This window comes from Loxodonta africana, chromosome 18, assembly GCF_030014295.1.
Source record: "Loxodonta africana isolate mLoxAfr1 chromosome 18, mLoxAfr1.hap2, whole genome shotgun sequence".
NCBI lineage: Eukaryota > Metazoa > Chordata > Mammalia > Proboscidea > Elephantidae > Loxodonta > Loxodonta africana.
Window position 1 is genome coordinate 72,558,377 of NC_087359.1, and position 25,051 is coordinate 72,583,427.

Genomic DNA, 25,051 nt, shown 5'->3' on the forward strand with positions numbered 1-25,051 from the left:
GATAGTTTGTCTCTTTTGTGGTTACCTTATTCTTTACCCCGATTTTTCTAAATTTAAGCCTAACTTTCCTTTCTTTGTATCACCTTGTCTTCTTCTCCATATGGAAGATCTATGACTACATTTCTTAATCCCTCTGTTGTTTTAATGTTGTCTTCTTTTACATAATAACATCGCTATTACCCTGTTTTGAGCTTTTTTTTTTTTTTTTTGCTTTATTTTTTTGATTTCCCTGTCTGGGTTGACTTCTGATTGCTCCGCCCAGTGTTCTGGTTGACACCTGCCCAATGTTCTAGTCTTGGGTTGATATGATTGATTTTCTATCCAAAGAACTCCCTTTAATATTTCTTGTAGTTTTGGTTTGGTTTTTACAAATTCTCTAAACTGTTCATCTGGAAATGTGTGAATTTCACCTTCATATTTAAGAGACAATTTTGCTGGATATATGATTCTTTTTTTTTTTTTGTGATTCTTGGCAGGCAATTTTTTTCCTTCAATTTTTTTAAATATGTCATCCCATTGCCTTCTTGCCTGCAGGGTTTCTGCCGAGTACTCTGAGCTTATTTGTATTGGCTCTCCTTTGTAGGTGACTTTTCGTTTATCCCTCGCTGCTCTTAAAATTCTCTCTGTATCTTTGGTTTTGGCAAGTTTGATTATAATATGTCTTGGTGACTTTCTTTTAACATCTACCTTATGTGGAGTTCCATGAGTATTTTGGATAGATATCTTCTCATCTTTCACAATATCAGGAAAGTTTTATGCCAATAAATCTTCAACAATTCTCTCTGTATTTTCTGTTATCCCTCCCTGTTCTGGTACTCCAATTACTGGTAGGTTATTTCTCTTAATGGAGTCCCACATGATTCTTAAGTTTTCTTCATTTTTTAAAAATACTTTTATCTGATTTTTCTTCACTTATGTTAGTGCCAAGTGATTTAGTTTCAAGTTCAGAAATTCTGCCGTCCACTTGCTCAATTTTGCTCCTCTGACTTTCTATTGAGTTGTCTGCTTCTGTAATTTTATTGTTAATCTTCTGAATTTCTGATTGCTGTCTGTCTATGGATTTTTCCAGCTTATTAAATTTTTCATTATGTTCCTGAATAATCTTTCTAATTTCTTCAATTGCTTTATCTGTGTGTTCCTTGGCTCATTCTGCATATTGCATCATTTCCTTCCCAATGTCTCGAAGGGTTCTGTATATTAATCTTTTGTATTCTGGCTCTGGTAATTCCAGGAAGGCACTTTCATCTAAAAGATCCCTTGATTCTTTGATTTGAGAGCTTGTTAAGGTGATCATGATCTGTTTCTTTCTGTGACTTGATATTGACTGTTGTCTCCGAGCCATCTATAAGTTATTGTATTAGTTTATTTTATGTTTGCTTACTGTGTCATAGCTTCTTGCTTTGTTTTGTTTTGATATGCCCAAATGGGTTGCCTGAGTGAGCTGACCTGATTATTTTCACCTTTGGAGCTCTGACGTCCTGTACCCAGATGGCTAGAGCTGTTATTAGGTATATCAGTGTAGGAGTCCATTCAGTTTTCTTGTATGAATTCAGCTCAGGTTTCCAGGTAGCTGATCACCAAGTGTGTGGTACAGGCTCTGTCCGACAGTCTTAGAGGGACAGGGGTGATTGGTGTAGGTACTGGTATCTGGTTGCAGGAGGGGATCACACCCTGAACTAGGCAGGGGGCTGAGAATTGTCCCCCATGGGTCTCTGAGGAAAACATCTCTGTGATGCCTAGAGCGTGCAGGTGGTTGGGTTCTGCAGATGGACCATGGGCAGCCAGTGTTTTTGGTTGTAAGGACTGGGAGGTACCAGTTATCCTTGGACCCCTGTCGCGGGTTGCTGGGGGACCTGAGTGGAGCTACCAGTCCTTAGGGCCCTGATGTGGGTAGGTGTGTACCCTGTTTAATAGGCAAAGCAAACTCAAAGATCAAACACCCAACTCTCTGCCGCATAGCTGAAACAGTTGGAGTCTGCCAACAAGGGCCTATTCTCCTGAAATAGGCCCACACAGGTCCATGCAGAGGGGAAAGGTACTCAAAGTCCATGGACCACGTATGGCTAGACAGGAGTCACTTCTGCCCTGAGCTCCCCCGGTTAGTGGAGTTGTCAAATTATCTATTCCCACAATTGCAACTTTTTTTCCTTCTCCAAGGCCGGGATCATGGCCCTAGGCTCTCTACAGGGCCTATCTCAGGCCCAGGGAAATGAACAGCTGCTGAAGCTGCCTTGGGAGTGTGCGGGGGGTGCAGTAAAATATAGGCAAGTATATGCTTTTGCCGAGAGCACATTCTTCTCTGGTTCTGGAGGTATGAGTAGGCTGTGTGGCTGGCTGCTTCTCCCTGAGGAAACTACTGGTGAACGCTAGTACCAGCCCACCGCCATGCTCCGGGAATGGTGCCTGAGGGCTCCCCGCGATTCAGGTCTGGTAACTCCTCTCCGCTTCTGAACAGTCTCTTTCTCCCCCTAACACTCAGTTTGTTTTCTAAGCTTGCCTTTGATGCTCAGGACTCCTAGCTTGTCATAAATATACTCATTTTACTTGTATTTTTAGGGTCTTTGTTGTAAAGAGGGCTCGCAGGAAGTGTCTGTCTATTCCGCCATCTTGTCTCCACCCCAACTTATTTTTGTATGTTTACCTTGTATCCTGATACTCTGCTAAACTGTCCTATTAGTTTCAGTAGTTTTCTTGAGGATTCTTTAGAGTTTTCTGTTTATAGCACTAATTTTAAGTGATCAAAAAATTAAAGGCAAAAATGGCAATAGTCTTGGCAAGGTTATGAGAAAAAGGGCTGGTTTTACACTCACTGTTGGTGGCAATGTAAATTGCTAGAGTTTCTTGGAAGAAGAATTTGACAGTGTCCTTAAAACTAAGTGAGGACTTTGACCCAGTGATTTCATTTATGGGCTTTTATTCTAAGCAGATAATTAAGAATGTCTTCATGGACATAGTTATAATATTGTTTATCTTGGCTGCATTTATAGCAGTAAAAAAATTTGGAGATCACTGTAAATGTCCCCTACAACAGGAGATTGGTTAAGTAAGTTATCTTTATGGGGAGTATCTCCAAGCCCTTAAAAAAAAATGTTGCAGACGTGGATCTTCTGACGAGGAAGAAGTTCATGATATAGTAAGATTCAAAAGAGATTCAGAACAGTGTGTCTAATACAGTGCTGTAATACTTGACTTTGCAAGTTTGTGTAATAAGAAGTTCTTAGCACAAATGGTTAAATACTTGGCTACTAACCAAGAGGCCTGCTCCTTGGCAACCTCCCCACTGCTGAGAAAGGAGCATGTTGGGGTCTATCATTGTCTACCCACATGCTCCCTCCATCTTATGATAAGGACACTGGGTAGCTGAGGAGGCCTGTGGCCAGGAACCAGACCAAACCTCTGACCTCAGTCTCCGTAGGAGAGGCAGCCAGGAGCGCTCCCACCATGCTATTTCCATCTTCTATGCTGACACTTTTTCCGAGTGGGGCAGGGAGGCTGGAGCTCAGGGGTACGCTCATTTCCTGGGAACAGTAAGCCCAGAGTCACCGCTCCCAAATGGGTCATTTCTGCTGAAGCCAGGACTTGGGTATGCCCAGGTGTTCTTATTTTTATTTCTTTATCAGCTCATTATGAAGAATGGGAATTCGAGAACGCTTAATTGTGCTCATGTGGAATCTGTACATAGAGCAAGAGGAAGCTGAACAGAATGAGGGGATACTATGTGGGTTAAAATCAGGAAAGATGTGTGTCAGGGTTGTATCCTTTCACTATACTTATTCAATCTATATCGTGAGCAAACAATCCAAGAAGCTGGACTATTTGAAGAAAAATGGGGCATCAGGATTGGAGGAAGACTCATTAACAACCTGCATTATGCAGATGACACAGCCTTGCTTGCTGAAAGCGCAGAGGACTTAAAGCACTTATTGATGAAGATCTAAGACTACAGCCTTCAGTATGGATTGCACCTCAACATAAAAAACAAAATACAAAACGCAAAACCAAACCAAACGCGTTGCCATTTAGTTCTGACTCATAGCAACCCAATGGGACAGAGCAGAACTGCCCCATAGGGTTTCCAAGAAGCGGCTGGTGGATTCAAACAGCTGACCTTTTGGTTAGTAGCTGAGCTCTTAACCACTGTGCCATCGAGGCTCCCCTCAAGATAAAGAAAAGAAAAATTCTCACAGCTGGACCCATAAGCATCATCATGATAAACCGAGAAAATACTGAAGTTGTCAAGGATTTCATTTTACTTGGATCCACAATCAACCAGAAACAGCAATTGAGAAATCCAGTGATCCACTGCATTGGGCAAAATTGCTGCAAAAGGCCTCTTTAAGGTGTTAAAAAGCAAAGATGTCACTTTAAGAACTAAGGTGCTCCTGACTCAAGCCATGGTGTTTTTAATCGCCTCATATGCCTGCAAAAGCTGGACAATGAATAGGGAAGACTGAAGAAGAATTGATGCCTTTGAACTATGGTGTTGGTGAAGAATATTGACTATACCGTGGACTGCCAGAAAAAAGTACAAATCTGTCTCAGAAGAAGTACAACCAGAATGCTCCTTAGAAGAAAAGGTGGCGAGACTTTATCTCGCGTACTTTGGACATGTTATCAGGAAGGACCAGTCCCTGGAGAAGTCCATCATGCTTGGTAGAGTGTCAGTGAAAAAGAGGAAGACCCTCGATGGGATGGATTGACATTGTGGCTACAACGATGGGCTCAAGTTTGACAATTGTGAGGATAGTGCAGGACCGGGCAGTGTTTTGTTCTGTTGTACATAAGATCCGATTCAATGCCACCTAACATCAGCTCAGCATTTATCTTGTGTCAAGCAAGTTGGCACCAGGCCTTTTCTTTTTCACTTAACAAACATCAATTGAGCCTTACTTCCATATTTCACCAAGGTAAAGATGCTTCCTGATTTCAGAGATATTAAAATGAAAAAGAGTAGCCTGTGAGGATTGTAATACCATTGACTGTAAGACAATCACCCCAATTCCAGAAATGTGTAAAAGTGAGAAGCTTCCTCCTGGAAGCGATGAAACACAGGCAGGGCTGAAACTCAGCTGGTACTCTTACTGTAGACACAATAGGGACAAGAAGAACAATTCCCAAACTTGGCTGCATTGTGTGGGTTTGAGGGGAGCATTAAATGTCTCTGTCTTTGTCTGCTTGGTTTCCTTAGTAAGCAACTGAGCTCTGGGCTCCTTGCCACTATTCAGTGATATTCACTGGGCTCCTTCGGGTTCCAGGGGACCAGGCCATGCTGTGGGCTGTGGCTGCGCTTTTTTTTTTTACTTGCCTTGGACCTGAGAAATGGAGCAGCTAGGTCCTTCAGTCACTGTGGTCAGTAGCCGATTCAGGCTGGACATTTATTTAAGGTCACACACACCCAGCTTCTCAAGTTACTTCTAAATACTTGGACTTTCTTTTTTCTGCTTTGCATTTATTTCCAGAATGGGTCAATAAGATACAGTTTGAAAAACAAAAACTGCAAAACCACTGATACTGGTCATGACAGGAACAAGGCCCTGTTTCTCTGAAAATGCCATTTTGCTCCTAAATGTATTTCTTGGTACCTCATTTGTAGAATGTGTGACTATCACCTAATATGATTTAAAAAAAATAGACGAAACTATTAAATATGTATCTCTCAGTGAGGGCAGAGGTAGTTCCGTGGCAGAATTCTCACCTTCCGTATGGGAAACCTGGGTGCGATTCCCAGACAGTGTACCTCATGTGTCGCTATGACGCTGAACAGGTTTCAGTGACGCTTCCGGACTAAGAAGGAAAGACCTGGTGATGTACTTTGGAAAATCAGCTAACGAGAACCTATTAATCACAGTAATCCAATCAGCCACGAATGGTGGGGCTGGCGCAGCACCAGGCAGCCGTTGTGTTGTGCGTGGGGTCGCCATGTGTCAGGGGCTGACTTGATGGCAGCTAACAACGACATCTCTCAGCAATAGATAGAACTGCTGGACAGAAAATCAGCAAGGATACAGAACCGAATGACACCGTCAACCCACAGGCTGTATTAGACATTTCTAGGACACTCCCCTCAAAAATAGCAGAACACATATTGTTTTCAAGCATCTATAGAACATTCACCAAGGTAGACCATATCCTTGGTCATAAAACAAACCTCAACAAATTTAAAATAATTGAACTCATGCAACCTATGTTCTCTGTCCATATTAAAATCCAATAGAAATCCATAAAGCAAATGTACAAGAACATACTTCTCCAAATGAGGGTCTTTTCTCATCAAAAGGCTATTCATTAAATAAACATTTTCTTTTAAGTGCCTACTACAGGGGTACTATAGGCCCAACATTTAGTTAGGTGCTGGGGGTACCGGGGTGAGCAAAGCACGGGCTCCATCATCAGGGATCTTGTGTCTAGTGGACCAACTGAGAAACACACCAAATGCAGATGGTGTAAGAAGTGTGCTGACGGCAGTGTGTTTATACAGGAGCCACGGGGCCAAGAGGCCCATCATTCAAGGACTATCCAAGGGGAAAGAGCAATTAAGGTGGCAGGGAAGGCTTCATGGTGACGATCTTATCCAAACCTAAAAACCAAACCCACTGCTCTTGAGTTAATTCTGACTCATGAGGACCCCATGTATTACAGAGTAGAACTCTTCCGTAGGGTTTTCTTGGCTATAATCTTTATGGAAGAAGATCACCAGGCCTTTCTTCTGCTGGGAGGGCTTGAACCGTGAACCTTTAGGTTAGTAGACGAGTGCAAACTGTACTACCCAGGGATCCATTGAAGACCATAGCAAGGGTCACATGGTAAGATCTTCTAGCTAACTAACAACAGCATCTCACAGATGCCACCAATGGAAGGGCCCTTTGAGGACATCCAATTCAGGGGTTGCAAACACAAATGCCTCCAAGGCCAGGAGGTTATATGGTGAGTATGTAATATGGTAGTATGAAATCAGTGCTTGAGACACAATTTAGACTAGTAGGGTATGTGGCACTTTGGAGTGTTCTGCCTAAAATTATTCATCATCATCATACTTGGTGTCCCTTACAACACCAGGTACCAAGTGGTTTTAATTCATTTGTTCTTCGAAACAACATTCTGAGTTAGAGACTACTATTATCACTATTACAGATGACAAAACCAAGGTAGGGAAGTTAAGTACCATGCCCAAATGTCCCAGCCAGTAAGTACTGGATCCAGGAATTAAACCCAGCTCCCAAATCTAAGCTTGTAGCAATTATATTGCCCCCCCCCCAAAAAAAAACCCAGTGCCAGCTAAGGATTATACACTTCAAAATTTCTGCAAACCCCATGAAAGCAAAACAAATCACACCTGCAGACCAATTTTGGCCCTCAGGCAGTGCATTTGCAACCCTTTAGCCTGTCCTTTCCCGTATCAGGTTAGGAAGCTGCCAGCTCCAAAAGAAAAGGAACTTGCTGGTTAATGACAGACACTAGAAGAGGATTGACCCCCTGTCCAACAGGCTCGCCCACACACCACCCTACCACTGCTGGTCCCTCAGGACAGAGGTGGGCACACGTGGAAGAGAAGCCAGCTTACCCTTGCCCAGCCCTGAGATGGCATCGGTGATGACGACCACTTTGTTCTGCACGGCCGACGTGGACCAGAGCCGGGACACCTCTTGATAAATGAAGAGGAGGCCGCTGATTGCCAGGAGCAGCAGGGGCAGCATCAGCACTGCCATGACTCCCATCTTGCTCTGCGGAAACACGGCAAAGAGAACTGGCTTTTCAAGGAGACCCAGTGGTGACACCTGGGGCGGGGAGGACCAGGGCTGCAAGGCCACACGCATTGGTGCACCCAGCCTGAGGACCTGTTTCCCGGGAGCTCAGCTCTGTGCAAGCTTGTAGACGGCAGCTGAGCCCAGCACCCAGCCAGCCTGCTAATCCCCAAAGGCCCCACGAATAGGAAATTACTCACGGTGTCTCCGAAGGCAAAACCAAATCCAGGGGGCCTGCCCTCCCCCAAGGCTTATTATAATTTAATTAAAATGGGCCTGCATTGTCGGAAGGGAATCCATGTGTTAAGGCCACTTGCTTGGGCCCTAATGGCTATTTATAACCCTCTGTTGCTCTAAAGGACTTTTCAGGGTAAATATAGTCTCTTCTGATACTTGGAAACACATGCTGGCCGGCTCTGGTTTCACAGTTCTTGTCAGGACTTTGAAAGCCCTCCTGGCTTGCTGGCAATTAGAGGTTTCCTTCACAGTTAGGGGCTGAGAATTTGGGATCAGGACTTGGGATTTTCAGCACAAACATCTTTGCTCTCGCTTCGTGTAACACTCAGATCAGGTAGCTTCCAGGTAGCTCTGTCGGGTCGCCCAAACTTTCCCTCCTGGTGGGGGAGGAAAGCATAGAAAAGCTGTTAAATGGAAGAGAGCCTGTTGAAGGATGAACAACTTGGAGGTGTGGCATGAAATATTCGAAAGGGCCCTGTCTAAGGAATGTTTTTTCATCAGCCAAGTTATTGCACCTCTCCGAGCCTTAGCTGGAGTCCTTGGGTGCCATACTCGGTTAAGTGCTTGACTATTACTCAAAAGGTTGGTGGTTCAAACCTACCCAGAGATGCCTCAGAAGAAAAGTCCAGCAATCTGCTTGTGAAAGGTCACAGCCAGGAAACCTCTGTAGAGTGCAGTTCTACTTTGCAACACATGGGGTCACCACGAGTCAGAATCCACTCAATGGCAATTGGTTTGTTTTTGGTTTGATCCTTATCTTTCTCAACTATAAAATGGGCTTAACAGTCTTATCCTGGAGGCTTGTTGGGACAAAATAAGATACTGCATATTATCAACTTAGCATAGACTAGAAGAAAACTGTCGCTGTTGTTAGGTGCCATTGAGTCGGTTCCAACTCATAGCAACCCCATAGGGTTTCCAGGGAGTGGCTGGTGGATTCAAACTGCCAACCTTTTGGTAAGCAGCCAAGCTCTTAACCACTGTACCACCAACCCAAACCCCAAGTCTCCTTTAATCTTTAATGATTAAAAATACAAAGCAGCAGTTAATCTGCATTCTCCCCTCCCCCAGTCCCTGGTAACCACTAGTCTACTTTCTGTCTGTATGGATTTGCCTATTCTGGGTAATTAATATAAATAAAATCACACAGTATGTGGCCTGTTGTGGCTGGCAGATACTGTTATAAACAGTAAATTGTGGGGCCCCCACGAATGTTCAATAGGCTGAAATGCAGTTCCTGCTATCTTGGTCCTTCTTTCCAGCCAGGTCCAGCTCTTTTTCTGCTGTGTGAACCCTTGCCCACTCTTGATCTGCCTTTGGAAGGGTAGGCGCTCCCCGCTGGCGGAGCTATTCATGCATAGGTGTCAGGGCTGTGGTGGAGGGGGAAGCGAAGATGAGACAAGAGCTTGGGTGTTGGAAGTCCTGTCAGGCGCCAAGATTTGTTCAATATTCATGTTAGTATTCGTTCTTGCTGAGGTTTCTGCTTTAGGACCGGAATTCAGAGAAGCTATACCATGCCTGGAAACCCTGGTGGTGTCGTGATTAGGGGCTACGACTGCTAACCAAAGGCAGTCCAAATCTGCCAGGCACTCCTTGGAAACTCTGTGGGGCAGTTCTACTGTGTCCTATGGGGTCGCTATGAGTCATAATTTACTCAGTGGTAGTGGGTTTGGTTTTTTGGTTTACATCATACTTGGATCCATAATCAACAGCCATGGAAGCAGCAGTCAAGAAATCAAAAGACGCATTGCATTGGGTAAATCTGCTGCAAAGGACCTCTTTAAAGTGTTGAAGAGCAAAGATGTCACCTTGAAGACTAAGGTGCGCCTGACCCAAGCCATGGTATTTTGAATTGCATCCCATGCATGTGAAAGCTGGACAACGAATCCGAAGTCCGAAGTCCGAAGAAGAATTGACGCCTTTGAATTGTGGTGTTGGCGAAGAATGTTGAATATACTATGGACTGCCAAAAGGACGAACAAAACTGTCTTGGAAGAAGTACAACCAGAATGCTCCTTAGAGGCAAGGATGGCGAGACTGCGTCTTACATACTTTGGACGTGTTGTCAGGAGAGATCAGTCCCTGGAGAAGGACATCATGCAGAGTACAGGGTCAGCAGAAAAGAGGGAGACCCTTAACGAGGTGGACTGACATAGTGGCTGCAACAATGAGCTCAAGTGTAACAACGATTGTAAGGATGGCGCAGGACCGGGCAGTGTTTCGTTCTGTTGTGCATAGGGTCGCTATGAGTCGGAACCAACTCGACGGCACCTAACAACGACAATCATGCCTGGAAGACGTCTGTTCTAGAGTTTAACATTTGCTGCTACCACAACTCATCTGCTAGTTTGTGATGACTTGTGTCAGGAGGCTGGAAGCTATGCCACTGGTATTCCAAATACCAGCAGGGTCACCCATGGTGGACAGGTTCCAGTGGAGCTTTCCATAGCTTCCAGCATCATGGCAACATGCAAGACACCACAGTACAACGAACTGAAAGATGGGTGGTGGATAGTCTTTATTACATTGTATTAATTTCTTGTCCATTTCCTTACTCATTTGTGGGTTCCTTGAGGACGGGAACTCTGTCTAATTCCCGTTTTTATTTCCCGTGCCTGGCACAGTGTGACACAGGGCAAGTTTCAATAACTGCAGGTTGAGTGAATGAATGCCCCTTCTGCTAGTTTGGCTCAGGACATGTCATTAGGCTTCTGTTTCCATTTCTGCCTTAGTCCTTCGATGTCTGCTAAGACTGAATGCAAACCCTTACCTACTTGGTGGAGGCTCAAATACTCTCCTTAACTCTATTCAGCTTCCCCTCTAGAACTCTAAACTTGGCTTCTTTCCAAACTCCAGCCAGGGTTCTGTAGGCTGGTTGATTGTGTGTTGTCTTTTCCTGGATCCCCTCCTTCTAAGAAGGAGTTCTGGTGGGGACCTGGGGACCATGGTTTCAGGGGACATCTAGGTCAATTGGCATAACAAAGTGTATTAAGAAAACATTCTGTGTCCCACTTTGGTAAGTGGCATCTGGGGTCTTAAAAGCTAACAATCAGCCATTTAAGATGTGTCAATCGGCCTCAACCCACCTGGAGCAAAGGAGAATGAAGAACACCAAAGACACAAGGAAAACTATGAGCCCAAGAGAAAGAAAGGGCTATATAAACCAGAGACTCCATCAGCCTGAGACTAGAAGAACTAGATGGTGCCCGGCCTCCACCAGTGACTGCCCTGACAGGGAGCACAACAGAGAATCCCTGATGGAGCAGGAGAAAAGTGGGATGCAGACCTCAAATACCCACAAAAAGACCATACTTAATGGTCTGACTGAGACTGGAGGCACCCCAGAGGTCATGGCCCCCAGAATCGCCGTTAGCTCCAAACAAACCATTCTGGAAGCCAACTCTTCAAAGAGTAGACTGGACTATAAGACATAAAACGTTACTGGTGAGGAGTGTGCTTCTTAGCTCAAGTAGACACAGGAGACTGTGGGCAGCTTCTGTCTGGAGGCAAGATGAGAAGACAGAGGGGGATAGGAGCTGGCTGAATGGACACGGGGAATGCAGGGTGGAGAGAAGACGTGTGCTGCCACGTTGTAGGGAGAGCAACTAGGGTCACATAGCAATGTGTGTGTAAGTTTTTGTATGAGAAACTGACTTGAATTGTAAACTTTCACTTAAAGCACAAAAAAGGAAAAAAAATCTTAAAAAAAAAAAAAAAGGAGGAGCCCTGGTGACATAGTGGTTAAGCTCTCGGCTGCTAACCAAAAGGTTGATGGTTCAAACCTACACTCTATGGAAGAAAGATGTGGCAATTTGCTTCTGTAAAGATTACAGCCTTGGAAACCGGATATGGCAGTTCTACTCTGGTCTATAGGGTCTCCTTATGAGTTGGAATTGACTTAACGGCAGTGAGTTTGGTATGGTTTTTTGGTTTGCTTCTAAGACTCGCCCACCAACAGAGAGTCCATCGTGCACCTGTAGCCATCTGTGCCAGAGCCCAGCTCCCTGTTCCTTACCAGGCTCCACAATTTGCTGTCTGCCTTGGGGAGGAAGGCCTTCAGCTAGACCAGTGCCTTACTCTTTCTAAAAGCCCAAGCTTCCTCCCTTGTCCTCGGCTGACTGCCGTCGTGGTCTATCAAGGTCTTTGACCTGGGTCTAGGTGACTGAGAGCTAATCACCCAGGCATACCTGGGAGTCTCTGATGCCAATGGACGAGATGTTCCCCTTGCTGGTCACACCTGCCCTGTTCACTCCAGTCAACCCTCCTCCCATAGGCCTGCCTCAGTTAATGATATGTCCATCAACCCTGGTTCAGAAGCTGGAAACCTGGAAACCAGGCTTCATCCCGCCTTCCTCCCACCTCCTCATCAGTGTCACTAAATCCTGATAATTTATCTCTGATGTATTTTCCCGTTATCTTCTCTCCTCTCCATCTCTGCTGTGGCAGCTATAGTTCAGCCTTTTTCATTTGTTTTAACAGAAAATTAAATGAGGTTGTATTTGAGTTTTTCAGTTTCTCTCTCTTTTTTAATAACAGCTTTATTGAGATATAATTCCTGTACCATCCGATTCACCTGTTTAAAGTGTACAATTCAATGGGTTTTAGTATATTCACACAGTTACGGAAATATCCTCATAATTTTAGAATATTCTAATTACCCCAGAAGAAACCCTGTACCCATCATCAGTTCCACTTCCCCTGACCTACCCGCTAATCTGCATTCTGTCTCTCTGGATTTGTCTGTTCTGGGCATTTCATATGAATGGATTCATACAATATATGGTCCTCTGAGACTAGATTCCTTAACTTAGCATACTGTTTTCAAGGTCCCCCTAAGTACTGTTTTCAAGGTTCCTCTATGTTGTAGTAGGTATCATTTCTTTTACGGCTGAATAATATTCCATTGTATGGACTTACCACTTTTTATTTATCCATTTACCATTTGATGGACACTTAGGTTGTTTCCACTTTTTGGCTATTGTGAATAATGCTGTTACAAACATTTGTCTGGACATGTTTTCATTTTCCCTTACACCTGGAAGTAGAATTGCTGGGTCATATGGTAACTTCATGTTTAACATTTTGAGGAACCGCCAGGCTGCTTTCCACAGGGGCTGCACCATTTTACATTTCCGTCAGCAGCGTATGAGGTTCCAGTTTCTCCACACCCTTACCAACGCTTGCGGTTGTCTGTCTTTTGTATTATAGCCATCCTAGTGGGAGTGAAGTGCTACCTCATTGCAGCTTTGACTTGCATTCCCTGGTGGCAAATGATATTGAGCATCTTTCCATTTGCTTATTGGCTATTTGTGTACCTCCTTTGGAGAAATGTCTATTCATATCCTTTGAGCATTTTAAAATTGGATAGCCCTCTTCATTTTTGGAAAACCGTGGTGGCATAGTGGCTAAGAGCTATGGCTGCTAACCAAAAGGTCGGCAGTTCAAATCCACCAGCCCCTCCTTGGAAACCCCGTGGGGCAGTTCTACTCTGTCCTATAAGGTCGCTATGAGTTGGAATTGACTCGATGGCAACGGGTTTGGTTGCCCCTTCGCCTCCAGTGTTGTCCCTCTCTGATTGGTTAAAATCCAAATCTGGCATGTTGCTCTCCAGCCTACAGACTTTTAGGCGTTTGCCATTACCCCCTTTTGGTCTGGGTAAGTCTCATGTATTTAGCCATGTTGTTGGTTATTTATTTAGTATATGCTATGCTACTTCTTTGACTTTCAGACTTGTTATCTCTAAATGGCGGTAAGAAGACACACCCCATAAGGTTATAGACATCCCAGGAGAGAGGCAGACTTCCCAGACTTCAGTCCTTTGAGGAACCCATCATGGTATTCTACATTTCTGCTCACTACCTCAACTGTAAGCTAATGTGTTTTTTAATCAGCTCCTTTAAAAAAAACTTAAATTTCTTTAAAAAGTAATTTGAGGTATATTCTGGTTACATTATTTCTATTGTACATATAATAACTAATTAAAATTAAACATGCTTCCTGAGAAGCACTCTGAGTCACCTCTGGGGTGGCAGTGGGATTGAATACGACACTGGGAAATGGTGAGATGACGGGTGTGGTGGTTGTGCTTTGTGAGCCATGAACTGCCCTAGAAGACTGGGGGATGGTCGCGATTTCATTAGGAGCTTGACCATGTCAAATAAAAACAAACCCAGACTTAGTAAGGAGAAAGTTTATTCAACGAGAGTGAATAACCTTGTTGGTCAGCCATCTATGTGACTGAAGTGTCCTTTAACCTTCAGATCATGGGGCTGTTTTCCAATCTTCCCCCAAACTCCAGACATATGTGTGGGCACACATGCACGCACCCTCCTTGCACACAGAGATACACACAGACACACAGACAGGCCGGTACACATATGCACACACAAAGACACACACACACACAGACACACATGCACACACAGACACACACACACACATGCACACACAGATACACATGGACACACACACACACAATTGTTTCTCGGGGCAGATTCTCAGTCGCCCTTGTATCCACCCACATAGTACTTGTACACACACCTCATAGGTGTTTTATGACTAGAAAATGTTTACAGGAGCAAACCTAATTCTTGTCTTGTTAAGTAGGCCTAGTAGCCTAATTTCAGTCTTCAGTAACGTCCCTCTGAGTTTCAGACTACCCAGCTGTGCTTCCCAGGGGTGTTCACCTTATGACAGAAACGCAGCTAAGTTGTCAATTGCATCAAAAGGATCGTTTACTGATTCTGAGTCAACTGAGTGATTTAGGGCTGAATCGATCGATTTTGGAAAAATAGTTGGATTGCTGGGTTCGGACTGTAGCTTTCTCACTGCTTCATCTCTGAATGCATCGCTCACTCCTGTCCAGCCACCTGAGTCAGCTGCTGCCTCTTCCTTGCCACCCCTCTGACCCATCTTGTTGGAGGAAACATGGACCCTTTGCCTCTGGAGTCCCCTGCACTCGGTTGTGGATGATCCAGGAGGGCCAGAGTCTGTTCCACGTGATGGCATATTTGTTGTTCAGAACCGGGGACACCCTGGAAACTGCCCTGCCTGGTGATGTAATTAATAGACATGGATCAGTATTTGAAAGACTGGCCCCAAACAGACATTTTGCTAATACTATAAAAGGAAGAAAGCCTGACCCCTTACTTCCAGGAGAAAGGGTGTGATGCCTAGAACATTGCAGACACCTGATAAAATTCAGTGAGTGGTCACCTAAGGATGATGGTGTCCAGGCTAAAAATGGCTGGTGGATTTTCACACCTTTGAGCCCAGCTTTCTGCCATTCACGGTCACCAAGATTTTCACCAATGTTTCCCCAACTCGCTGGCAAAGGCTCGGACTCTATCTGGTCTCCTTGTACTCCCACAGGGCCTAGCTTAGTGCTCACACGTGGTGGATACAGGAGTTGTATTCACCATTGTGCTTATTAAGTCCCAGGCATTGTTGAAAGATCTTCACATACGTTAACTCATTTAATCCTCGTAACCCTTAAGATAGATGTGATTATTATCCCATTTTGTTGTTGTCGTTAGCTGCCACGGATTTGGCCCCAACTCATGGGAAGCCCATGCTCAATGAAACCAAAGGCGGCCCATTCCTGCTCCATCTCCAGGATCGGTTGTGAATTGGACCACTCTGATCCACAGGGTTTTTGTTGACTGATTTTTGGAAGTAGATTGCCAGGCCTTTCTTCCTAGTCTGTCTTAATCTTGAAGTTCTACTGAAACCTGCTCAGAATCAGAGTCAAAAAAGCCTCCACTGAAGGATGGGCGGTGCCTATGCTTGAGGTGGATTGGCCAGGAATTGAACCTGGGTCTCCCATATGAAACTTGAGAATTCTACCGCTGAACCTCCACTGCCCCCAATTCTCTCTCTCTCTCTCTTTTTTTTTAACACATGAGAAAATTGAGGCATAGAGAGATTATATGACTTGCCCAAAACCAAGGTGAGGGGCCAGGATTTAAATCCAGGCAGTCTGGCTCCAGAGTCCATGGTCTTAATAAAGAGCTATATTACTTCCCACAAAATGCTTAAAAAAAAAAAAGTCTATTTGATAAAAAAAATATAAATAGACATAAAGAAATACATATATGTCTATCAAGTAGACATATATATTGAATATATATTTATTTATATATAAAAATATATTTCAACATATAAGTTTAATATATACATATATTTGTAAAATATATATTTGAGCATTTTCTAATTACCAGTCATTGTTATATATGATGGGAGTACAGAAAACAGTTTTTGCCACAGAGAAGTCTGCAATCTATAATGGAGGAATAGATACATAAAAAAAAAAAAAAATTTTAGTACTGAGGTATTAAAATCCACCTGGGTCCACCTTACAGCAAAAAAAAAAACAAAACAGCAAAGGTAGATAAAAACGGGGTGGTTCTGTTTCTTGACCTGGGGGATGGTTATGGGGGTGTGGTCACTTTTGGAGAAGTCATTAAGCTGTACCCCATGATGTGTGTACTTCTCTGTATGTATGTTAAACTTCAACAAAGGAGCATCTAAAAAGTCTAAAACGAAACAAAATGACTTGGGGGTCCAGAGGCCGTAGCAAAGAGTTCATTTTTTAAAATCGTGGTAAATATATCTATAACGAAACATTCACCATTTCAGCATCCTTCCCAAGTACAGTTCAGTGACGTTGTGTTCATCACGTCGTGCAGCCATCACTATTACCGGGTTCTGGAGTTTCCATCACACTCGACAGCATCCCCTAAACAATGACTCCCTTTTACCTACAGTCCCGCCCGCCCCTGGGAACCACCAATAAACTTAGGTCTCTATACACTTGCCTGTTCTAGATATTTGACATAAGTGGGATCATACAATATTTGTCCTTTTGTGACTGACTTAGTTCACTCAGCATGTTTTCAAGGTTCGTCCATGTTGTAGCATGCATCAGGACTTCATTTCTCTTTATGCAGAGCAATATTCCATTGCACGTGTGTTCCAAGGAGGCTTGCCTGGTGGGCGCAGTGGTTAGGTGCTCAGCTGCTAACCAAAAAGTCGGCTGTTTGAACTCACCAGCCGCTCTGTGGGAGAAAGATGTGTCAGTTGGCTTCTGTAAAGATTACAGCCTTGGAAACCCTAGGGGGCAGTTGTATTCTGTCCTGTAGGGTTGCTGTGAGTCAGAATCAACTTGACGGCAATGGGTTTTTTTAATGTAGGGTCCACATTTTGCTTGTTTGTTGATGGCCAGTTGGGTTGTTTCCACCCTTTGGTATTGTGAACAAAGAACGGATTTTGACTTGAGCTGCAGTGACCGATGGCTTTCTGTTCTGCCTGGTGTCTAACTGATTACTGGCTCCTTTCCCCAAATGCCATTCGTGCCATCCTATGATGCAAGCCTCAATCATGTGGCTCCAAGTCATTTGTTTCTTCCTTGGCACCTTCCACTACAATCTCCACAGGTTTTTTTTTTTTTTTTTTCCCCAAGAGCAAACTAAGAGAGTGTCTTTTTGGGAACGGTTCGGGCTAATTTCCACCTCTCTAGAATCAGACCTTGGCTTGATAGCCTGTTCGTCACACGGGATCTACCCATGGAGATAAACCACGTCTAAGCACACGCACACACTGTGGAAACCCGAAGTCCTTGGTTTACATCCTGCTCTACGTGAGGAAACCGTCCAGAGGGTGCCAGCACGCCTTCTCTGGGTTGGCTTATTCTGGCAAAACTCCATTTTATATTTCTTCAGATATGCTTGGGGCAAGGAAACACAAAATGCCATGAAACCAGTCTTTGTTAGGTAGGTACTTGACTCGAACCCCAAACATGAAGTTAACAGATTTTTTCCTCTTTATTCTATGATAGTGTTTCTTTTTACAGTTTAGCACAAGCAAATTGACATGTTTACTAATGACATAAATACAATTTTTTTTTAAACGATTCTAAACTAAGACATATTAGAGTTTTTAGACTTTGGCAGTCCACTCTTTCCCTGCAAAACACAAGCTATGTGTCTATTATAGACTGAATAGTGTCCCTTAAAAATATATGTGGAAGCTGTAAGCTCTAGTGCCGGTGAACTTGATCTTGTTCGAAGACATTAAGATCAGTTAAGTTCACATAAGGTCATACTGGAGTAGGGTGAATCCTAATCCCATGTGAGTGGTGTCCTTGTAAAAGAGGAGAAAAGACACAGAAAGAAAGGTACAGAAGGAAGATGGCTCTGTGACCACAACGAAGCTGCAAGCCAAGGAATGCCAATGATTGCCGGCCATCACCAAAGCTAGGAGAGAGGCATGGAATGGATCCTTACCAAAAACCTCAGAAGGAATTGATATAGCTGACACGCTGAATTTGGACTTCAGCCTCCAGAACTGTGGGACGATAAATTTCTGTATGTTAAACCACCCAGTTTGTGATATTTCGTTATGGCAGCCCCTAGGAAGCTAATACTGTGCAGTGTCTACCAACCTGTGGCCTCAGTAACATCCTAGCTTAAAATAGAGGATCAAATGTATACAGGGATTGTAACTGAACACATTAGGGAACACTCAGGAGGCCACAACTTCAAACAAGACTTTCAAGGTTGGCAGTATTTATTTTTAGAAACAAAAGTGGCTGGCAAGTTAATTTAAGCAGGACAATTCAAACATTTGTTCCACTTAACTGTGATAAGATGCTATTCCATTTGATTGTGTTTTCATCTTTGTTCTATTATTTGCCTATCTTTCGAAAGTGATTTTACTATAAGCTAGAAGTTAGGAGATTTCAAATAAAATGTATTTTCAAAAGTAACACAAAACTTATTTGTAAGTTTCTGTCTTCTTGATTAAAATAAAGTAAGCCTGGGGATAGCCATACATACTTCATTGTGTGTGCCAAGTAGGAAAAAAAAGAAAAAATTCTGAGGTCTTCTATCAACGAACTTATGTGGGCAATACCTTTTGCATGCTTCGTAGTTAAAACCTTGCTCTTTCCTTTTTTCAGCTTCTCTTCCCCTTAGTGCTCACATGCACCCTCTTTCTTTGTTACCCTTATTAAACTCACTGTCAGGAAAGCTTGGTAAGCTGATTTACACTACAGTGTAAATGGTCGAGACCAGTAATAACCATTATCTCACTTAAACACACTGGTATTTTAACAAGAATCAGATGCTGAAGCCAGAGGTCTTTAGTATGGGGTGAGATGGGGAGTGTATGTGAACTGCAGCCTTTGAAAGCCTACCCACGAGATGCTCATTGTGAGTACATGTGCCTGGCTTGCCTGCCTGTGCAGAGCTGACACTAACAGGCATTGGCTAGCACACAGACACTCTGCCTGGGGCACCTGGTGGCAGGTGCCCAGATCCATTCACAAGGGCATGTTGAGCGGGGCTGGAAGCAGCTCCTATTTCCTGAATACTCTTCGGAGCCTCAGGTTCTGGGAAGTTGTGTTGAGGGTACAGACTGCACTTCTGTACCCTCTGCTCCTCTGTGGATTCCAGATGGGGTGATGTGTATTTCCTCGTGTCAGTGACCGATACAGCCATGCAGAGGGCATAAGAACCCCAGGTGAGGCTGTCAGCGAAGGGCACAGTTAGGGAAGGGCTTGAGGCTATGATTCCCAGATCCTGGATGTACCCAACTGGGACAGTCCCAGAGACCATCCAACCTATTGTTGTGCAATGGTTGAGAGAACAGGCCTTGGAGTCATCCTCCCGGGCTGGCACCATGCCCCACCTCCTATTAGCTGTGCCACCTTGAACTGATGACTTCACCTCTCGGTATCAGTTTCCTTATCCACAAAACTGAAGTAATGTTCATTTTTCCACACAGGGTTGTTGTCAGGTTTCACGTGGGAAGCGCTTAGTTAGCATAGTGTCTGCTACATAATAATAGCTTGTTGTTGTCATCTCTAACTCACAAATATTTGTAAAAAATAACTTTTTCAGATTGGGAAGGTTAAAAGTAAGAAGAGTTCAAAATCTAATAAATCATGAAGCATAAAGCTAACAGCAAACAGACGAGTTCACCAAATCCTAGAATAATAAGGTGAAGGAGTGAGTCCTGAAAGGGTTATTTATTTTACAAAGAGGAGAGTAACATAAGAGCTTGCTATTTAAGATAAAAATGTAAGTATACATACACATATTTTTTTCTTTATTGTGCCTTAAGTGAAAGTTTACAAACCAAGTCAGTCTCTCATACAAAAACTTGTATACGTCTTGCTATGTACTCCTAGTTGCTCTCCCTCTAATGAGACAGCACACTCCTTCCCCTCACTCTCTGTTTTCGTGTCCATTTGGTCAGCTTCTGTCCCCCTCTGCCCTCTCATCTCTTCTCCAGACAGGAGATGCCCGCATAGTCTCATGTGTCTACTTGATCCAAGGAGCTCACTCTTCACCAGTATTATTTTCTATCCCACAGTCCAGCCCAACCCCTGTCTGAAGAGTAAGCTTTGGGAATGGTTCCTGTCTTGGGCTAACAGAAGGCCTGGGGGCCAAGACCTCTGGGGTCCTTCTAGTCTCAGTTGGACCATTAAGTCTGGTCTTTTTACAAGAATTTGGGGTCTGCACCCCACTGCTCTCCTGCTCCCTCAGGGATTCTCTGTTGTGTTCCCTGTCAGGGCAGTCATCGGTTGTAGCTGGGCACCATCTAGTTCTTCTGATCTCAGGCTAATGTAGTCTCTGGTTTATGTGACCCTTTCTGACTCTTGGGCTCATAATTACCTTGTGTCTTAGGTGTTCTTCATTCTCCTTTGCTCCTTGGTTGAGACCCATTGATGCAACTTAGATGGTTGCTTGCTAGTGTTTAAGACTCCAGACACCACTTTCCAAAGTGGGATGAAGAATCTTTTCTTAATAGATTTTATTATGCCAATTGACTTAGATGTCCCCTGACACCATGGTCCCCAAATCCCTGCCCCTGCTATGCTGGCCTTTGAAGAGTTCAGTTTATTCAGGAAACTTCTTTGCTTTTGGTTTAGTCCAGTTGTGCTGACCTCTCCTGTATCGTGTGTTGTCTTTCCCTTCACCTAAAATAGTTTTTATCTACTATCTAATTAGTGAATACCCGTCTTCCTCCCTCCCTCCTTGCTCTCGTAACCATCAAAGAATATTTCCTTCTCTGTTTAAACTATTTTTCAAGTTCTTATAATAGTGGTCTCATATAATATTTGTCCTATTACAACTGACTGATTTCACTCAGCATAATGCCTTCCAGATTCCTCCATGTTATGAAATGTTTCACGGATTCATCATTTTTCTTTATTGATGTGTAGTATTCCACTGTGTGAATATACCATAATTTATTTATCCATTCATCTGTTGATGGGCACCTTGGTTGCTTCCATCATTTTGCTATTGTAAACAGTGCTGCAGTGAACATGGGTGTGCATGTATCTGTTCACTTACACATATTTTTAAGAAGTAGATATGCTTCTGAGGTCCACATCAAAGAGAACTGCTGTGACCTTATATGACATGGCTGAGAGTTTCTATTAGAGACAGAACTTCTATATCATGTTCTTGTCTTTCTATTAGAAACGGGCTGGATCTCCCCTCATTGAAGCATTTTTTAGGAGTTACATCTCAGGACATTTTCCCTCAGCTTTGTTTAAAAATGCAAAAACAAACTAACAAACAAAAAACAGTGTCGCCATTTCCTGAAGACTTACTATGCACCAAGAATTTTATAAACACCATCTCTTTAAATTCTATAAAAATATGCAAGGCAGGTATCATTCAAGGAAATTGAACTACAAAAAGCTAAGAAACTAACCCAAATTCATAAGAGTAACAGGTGGCAGAGCTATGGCCAAGGTCCATTGCCCTACAAAACCTACATGCATCCCTCTTGGTCCACCAGGGCTTAAGCCCCATGATCAGCAACTTACTAGTATGATCACCCATAGTCCCATGTCTGCGGCCTCCAATCTTCTGGTCCAAGGTTCACTCTGATTTAAAAATGGTTGTGTACCTCACGTGGGCCACCATGCCTAGTAGCCCTGTGAGGAAAGCTTTGTGAGATACATTTTAAACGCAATAAAATGGAAGAGCTTCTCCACCTTGCATGAAGTTGATATAAGGCAGCCTTCCAGCATCCTCCTCCTTAACCCTTCCAAGTAGCCACCCATGTCTCAGATGTATACTTGCCCAGTGTCACACGACCATGAAGTAGCAGAGATCTGAACCTGGGCAGGATTTCTCCACAGACTCCTGCTTAACAACTATAACTAAACAAGACAATTTCTCTTCACAGAGCTAGTGTACCCTCTCCCCAGAATAGTGCTAAAGACACAGCTGTAAATCTTACTCAAAGCACTATTGCTTCTACCCAATGGGATTAATTCAGTCACTTATCCAGTAGATCAGCTTTCCTGCTGAACAGGCTATTGGCAGGAAAAAGTCAGCCTGTTCTTTGACAGTAGGTAAAACCAACCTGAAGCTTTGCCTTTCCCTCTGGGGCAGGCTGAGATAGATGTATCTGCAAGCACCATGAGGATGGCTACAGAGGCATCCACCTTGAGCCAGTTGAACCCAGAGTCATGATAAGTCACTCTGAAGCCCAGGAGGATGGCACTTGCCAATATCAGAAAGATATGCAGGATCTCAACCCCTATGGACAGTCACAAAACACCTGTAAAACAAGGAGATGGCAGAAGTGCTGGCATTTAGAATTCAGGAGTAGTGCAACGCTCAATCCTTTGATTTAGTTCACCTCTACATTCTGAAATAAGCACGATGGACTGAAAATCAGATGGCTCTGCTGAATCTTGGAACATTGGTACCGAACAGGGTCTCCTTGGGCCTGAAAGAGGAATTTGTAAGGAGTACACATAGCTGGAAGAAGGAAAACAAACAAACAAACAAAACAAAGCAAGAGCTAAGCAAAGCCCTTATTTAAGAACATGAGAAATACTGAGGACCTCTACTTCCCAGTCCAGAAAGTCAACATGTTTTTCCAAATCCACCAGAAGACATTATCTTTGCCTTTGTAAAGAAAAAGATACACAAACAGAGCAGGGGAGTCTGAGAGCTGAAGGGCTCTGCCTAGAGGTACCAAAACCCATTTATTTCTGTGGGAGCCACTTGTTTACCCTTTGGATGGGATCCAGTCTTTGGCTCCAAGGAACTTTATCAGGTGTGGAGGGGAGTGGAGAATCTAGGGGACAGAAAAGGAAACTAATATTTGTAAAAGGCCCACTACAAGCCAAGTTAGGTACTGGGGGTGTAGCAATGAATGAAACGGACATTATCCCTGCCTTCTCAAAGCCCATATTCCAGCTGAGAAAACAGTAAGAAAGTAATTACAAACCTGAAGAGTGTTATAGAGAAGAAAGTGTGCTGTAGGCGGTGGTGTGTTGGAGCTCTTCTCTTCTCTACTGTGTTCAGCTCACATCGACAGCTTGAAAATGGCCACAGTAGGAGCACTGACACCACGGGAATCAGCAAATGCTACCAATCATAGCTTCCCCCAGAGCACGTGGGGGGAGCCTGTGGTTCTAGGTTTTGGACTTGACTTCATGGAACAACCGTAAATAACTCTCTCATCTTTTTTTTCTCCAGCCCCAACAAAAACAATAAAAATAGTCCAAGTTGTGAGGTATGATAATGGACAGAAGCGTGACATCTTAGTTATCTAGTGCTGCTATATGAGAAATACCACAAGCGAATGACTTTAACAAAGAGAAATTTATTCTCTCAGAGTCTAGTAGGCTAGAAGTTCAAATTCAGTGCACCAGCTCCAGGGGAAGGCTTTCTCTCTGTATCAGCTCAGGGGAAGGTCCTTGTCATCCGTCTTCCCCCAGTCTAGGAGCTTCTCAGCACAGGAACTCTGGGTCCAAAGAATGGGCTCTGCTCCCTGTGCTATTTTTTGGTGGTATGAGGTCCCCTGTCTCTCTGCTCGATTCTCTCTTTTATATCTCAAAAGAGAGTGATTCAAGACACAACAGAATCTGGTAGATTGAGTCCTGCTACGTTAACATGACTGCCTCTAATCCTACCTCATTAACATAGTAGAGGCAGGATTTACGACACGTAGGAAAATCACATCAGATCACAAAATGATGGGCAACCACACAATACTGGGAATCATGGCCTAGCCAAGTTGACACACATTTTTGGGGGACACAATTCAATCCATAACATTCCACCCTTTGGTCCCCCCAAATTCTTGTCCTTGCTACATGTAAAACACATTTACCTTGTCACATCACAGCAAAAGTCTTAAATCATCTCCAAGTTCGAAATCTCACCTTCTGCAAAATTCCTCTTCATCTGTGAAATCTAGAGTACGAGTTATCTGCTTCCAAAGAACGATGGCGGAACAGCCACAAGCTAGACGTTTCCATTACAAATGAGAGAAATTGGAGGGAAAGAAGGGATAACAGGCACCAAGCATTACACATTACACTACATCAGCCAAACACATTACATTAGCTCTCAAGGCTGGAAAATAATCCTCTGTTCTCTGAGACCATTTATAGAGTGGCCCTGCCCTCCAGACTCTGGATGTTAGCCACACTCTCTGGATTCTGGGTGGAGGCCCCACGGCCCTGGGCTTCAGCTTAGCCTTCCACGCCCCAGGAAACAGCAACTCTGTCCCCTCAGCTTTGGGCAGCCCCATTGTCCTAGTCCATCTGAGTGGTCACTGTACCCCCAGACCCAGCAGACCCCGTTCTTCTGCCCCTTGAGCATGGCAAGCCACCCCCACAGCTTTGGGCGGCAGATCAGGCCCCATCCTGCTGGCACTTGTGAACTGCAGCCCCACACTCTGGAACCGAGTTGGTGATGATCTGACTCTTTGAAACCTAGGAGGGTGTGGCCATACCCTTAGAAACTCCAGAGGTCATGGCTCCACTCTTGGGGACCCCAGAGGCCGTGGTCTTACCCTTTGAGACTTAAGCAGCTCTTCTTTCTGTGTTCCTTGTTTCTTCAGCTTCTACTTCTTGGTTCCTTGGCCCCTCGGTACGTCTGCCCTGCTGGGGCAGGTGTTCCAATGCTCTGTAGCTCCAGTGATAGGTGCCTGGAGGCACCCCACTCTGCCAGTAAACTTCAGCCAGAAGGCACTCAGCTCTCTTGCTCTGTGGGTCGGCAAGCCTATCTCCACTGTTAAATGCCGGA

The 25,051-nt window shown here is 44.0% G+C and overlaps 2 protein-coding genes across 2 annotated transcripts in view; both read right to left on the minus strand.

Moving 5' to 3' along the window:
• Nucleotides 1-8,133, minus strand: part of DHRS7C (dehydrogenase/reductase 7C) — a 37,997-nt gene extending 29,864 nt beyond the window's left edge. The window contains exons 1-2 of the mRNA XM_003416787.3: nucleotides 7,943-8,133; nucleotides 7,562-7,721 (exon numbers count right to left, since the gene is read on the minus strand). Coding sequence (XP_003416835.2) covers nucleotides 7,562-7,715 — 154 coding nt within the window. The 5' untranslated portion in view covers nucleotides 7,716-7,721; nucleotides 7,943-8,133. The remainder of the gene's footprint in view (nucleotides 1-7,561; nucleotides 7,722-7,942) is intronic.
• An 11,073-nt stretch (nucleotides 8,134-19,206) lies between these two features.
• GSG1L2 (GSG1 like 2) lies at nucleotides 19,207-24,780 on the minus strand. Its single transcript, XM_023556166.2, is given in 5 exon segments — nucleotides 19,207-19,505; nucleotides 21,823-21,889; nucleotides 21,892-21,936; nucleotides 22,416-22,565; nucleotides 24,759-24,780. Coding segments are annotated over 5 exon segments (543 nt in total). The 3' UTR covers nucleotides 19,207-19,246.
• Between the last annotated feature and the right edge of the window lie 271 nt (nucleotides 24,781-25,051).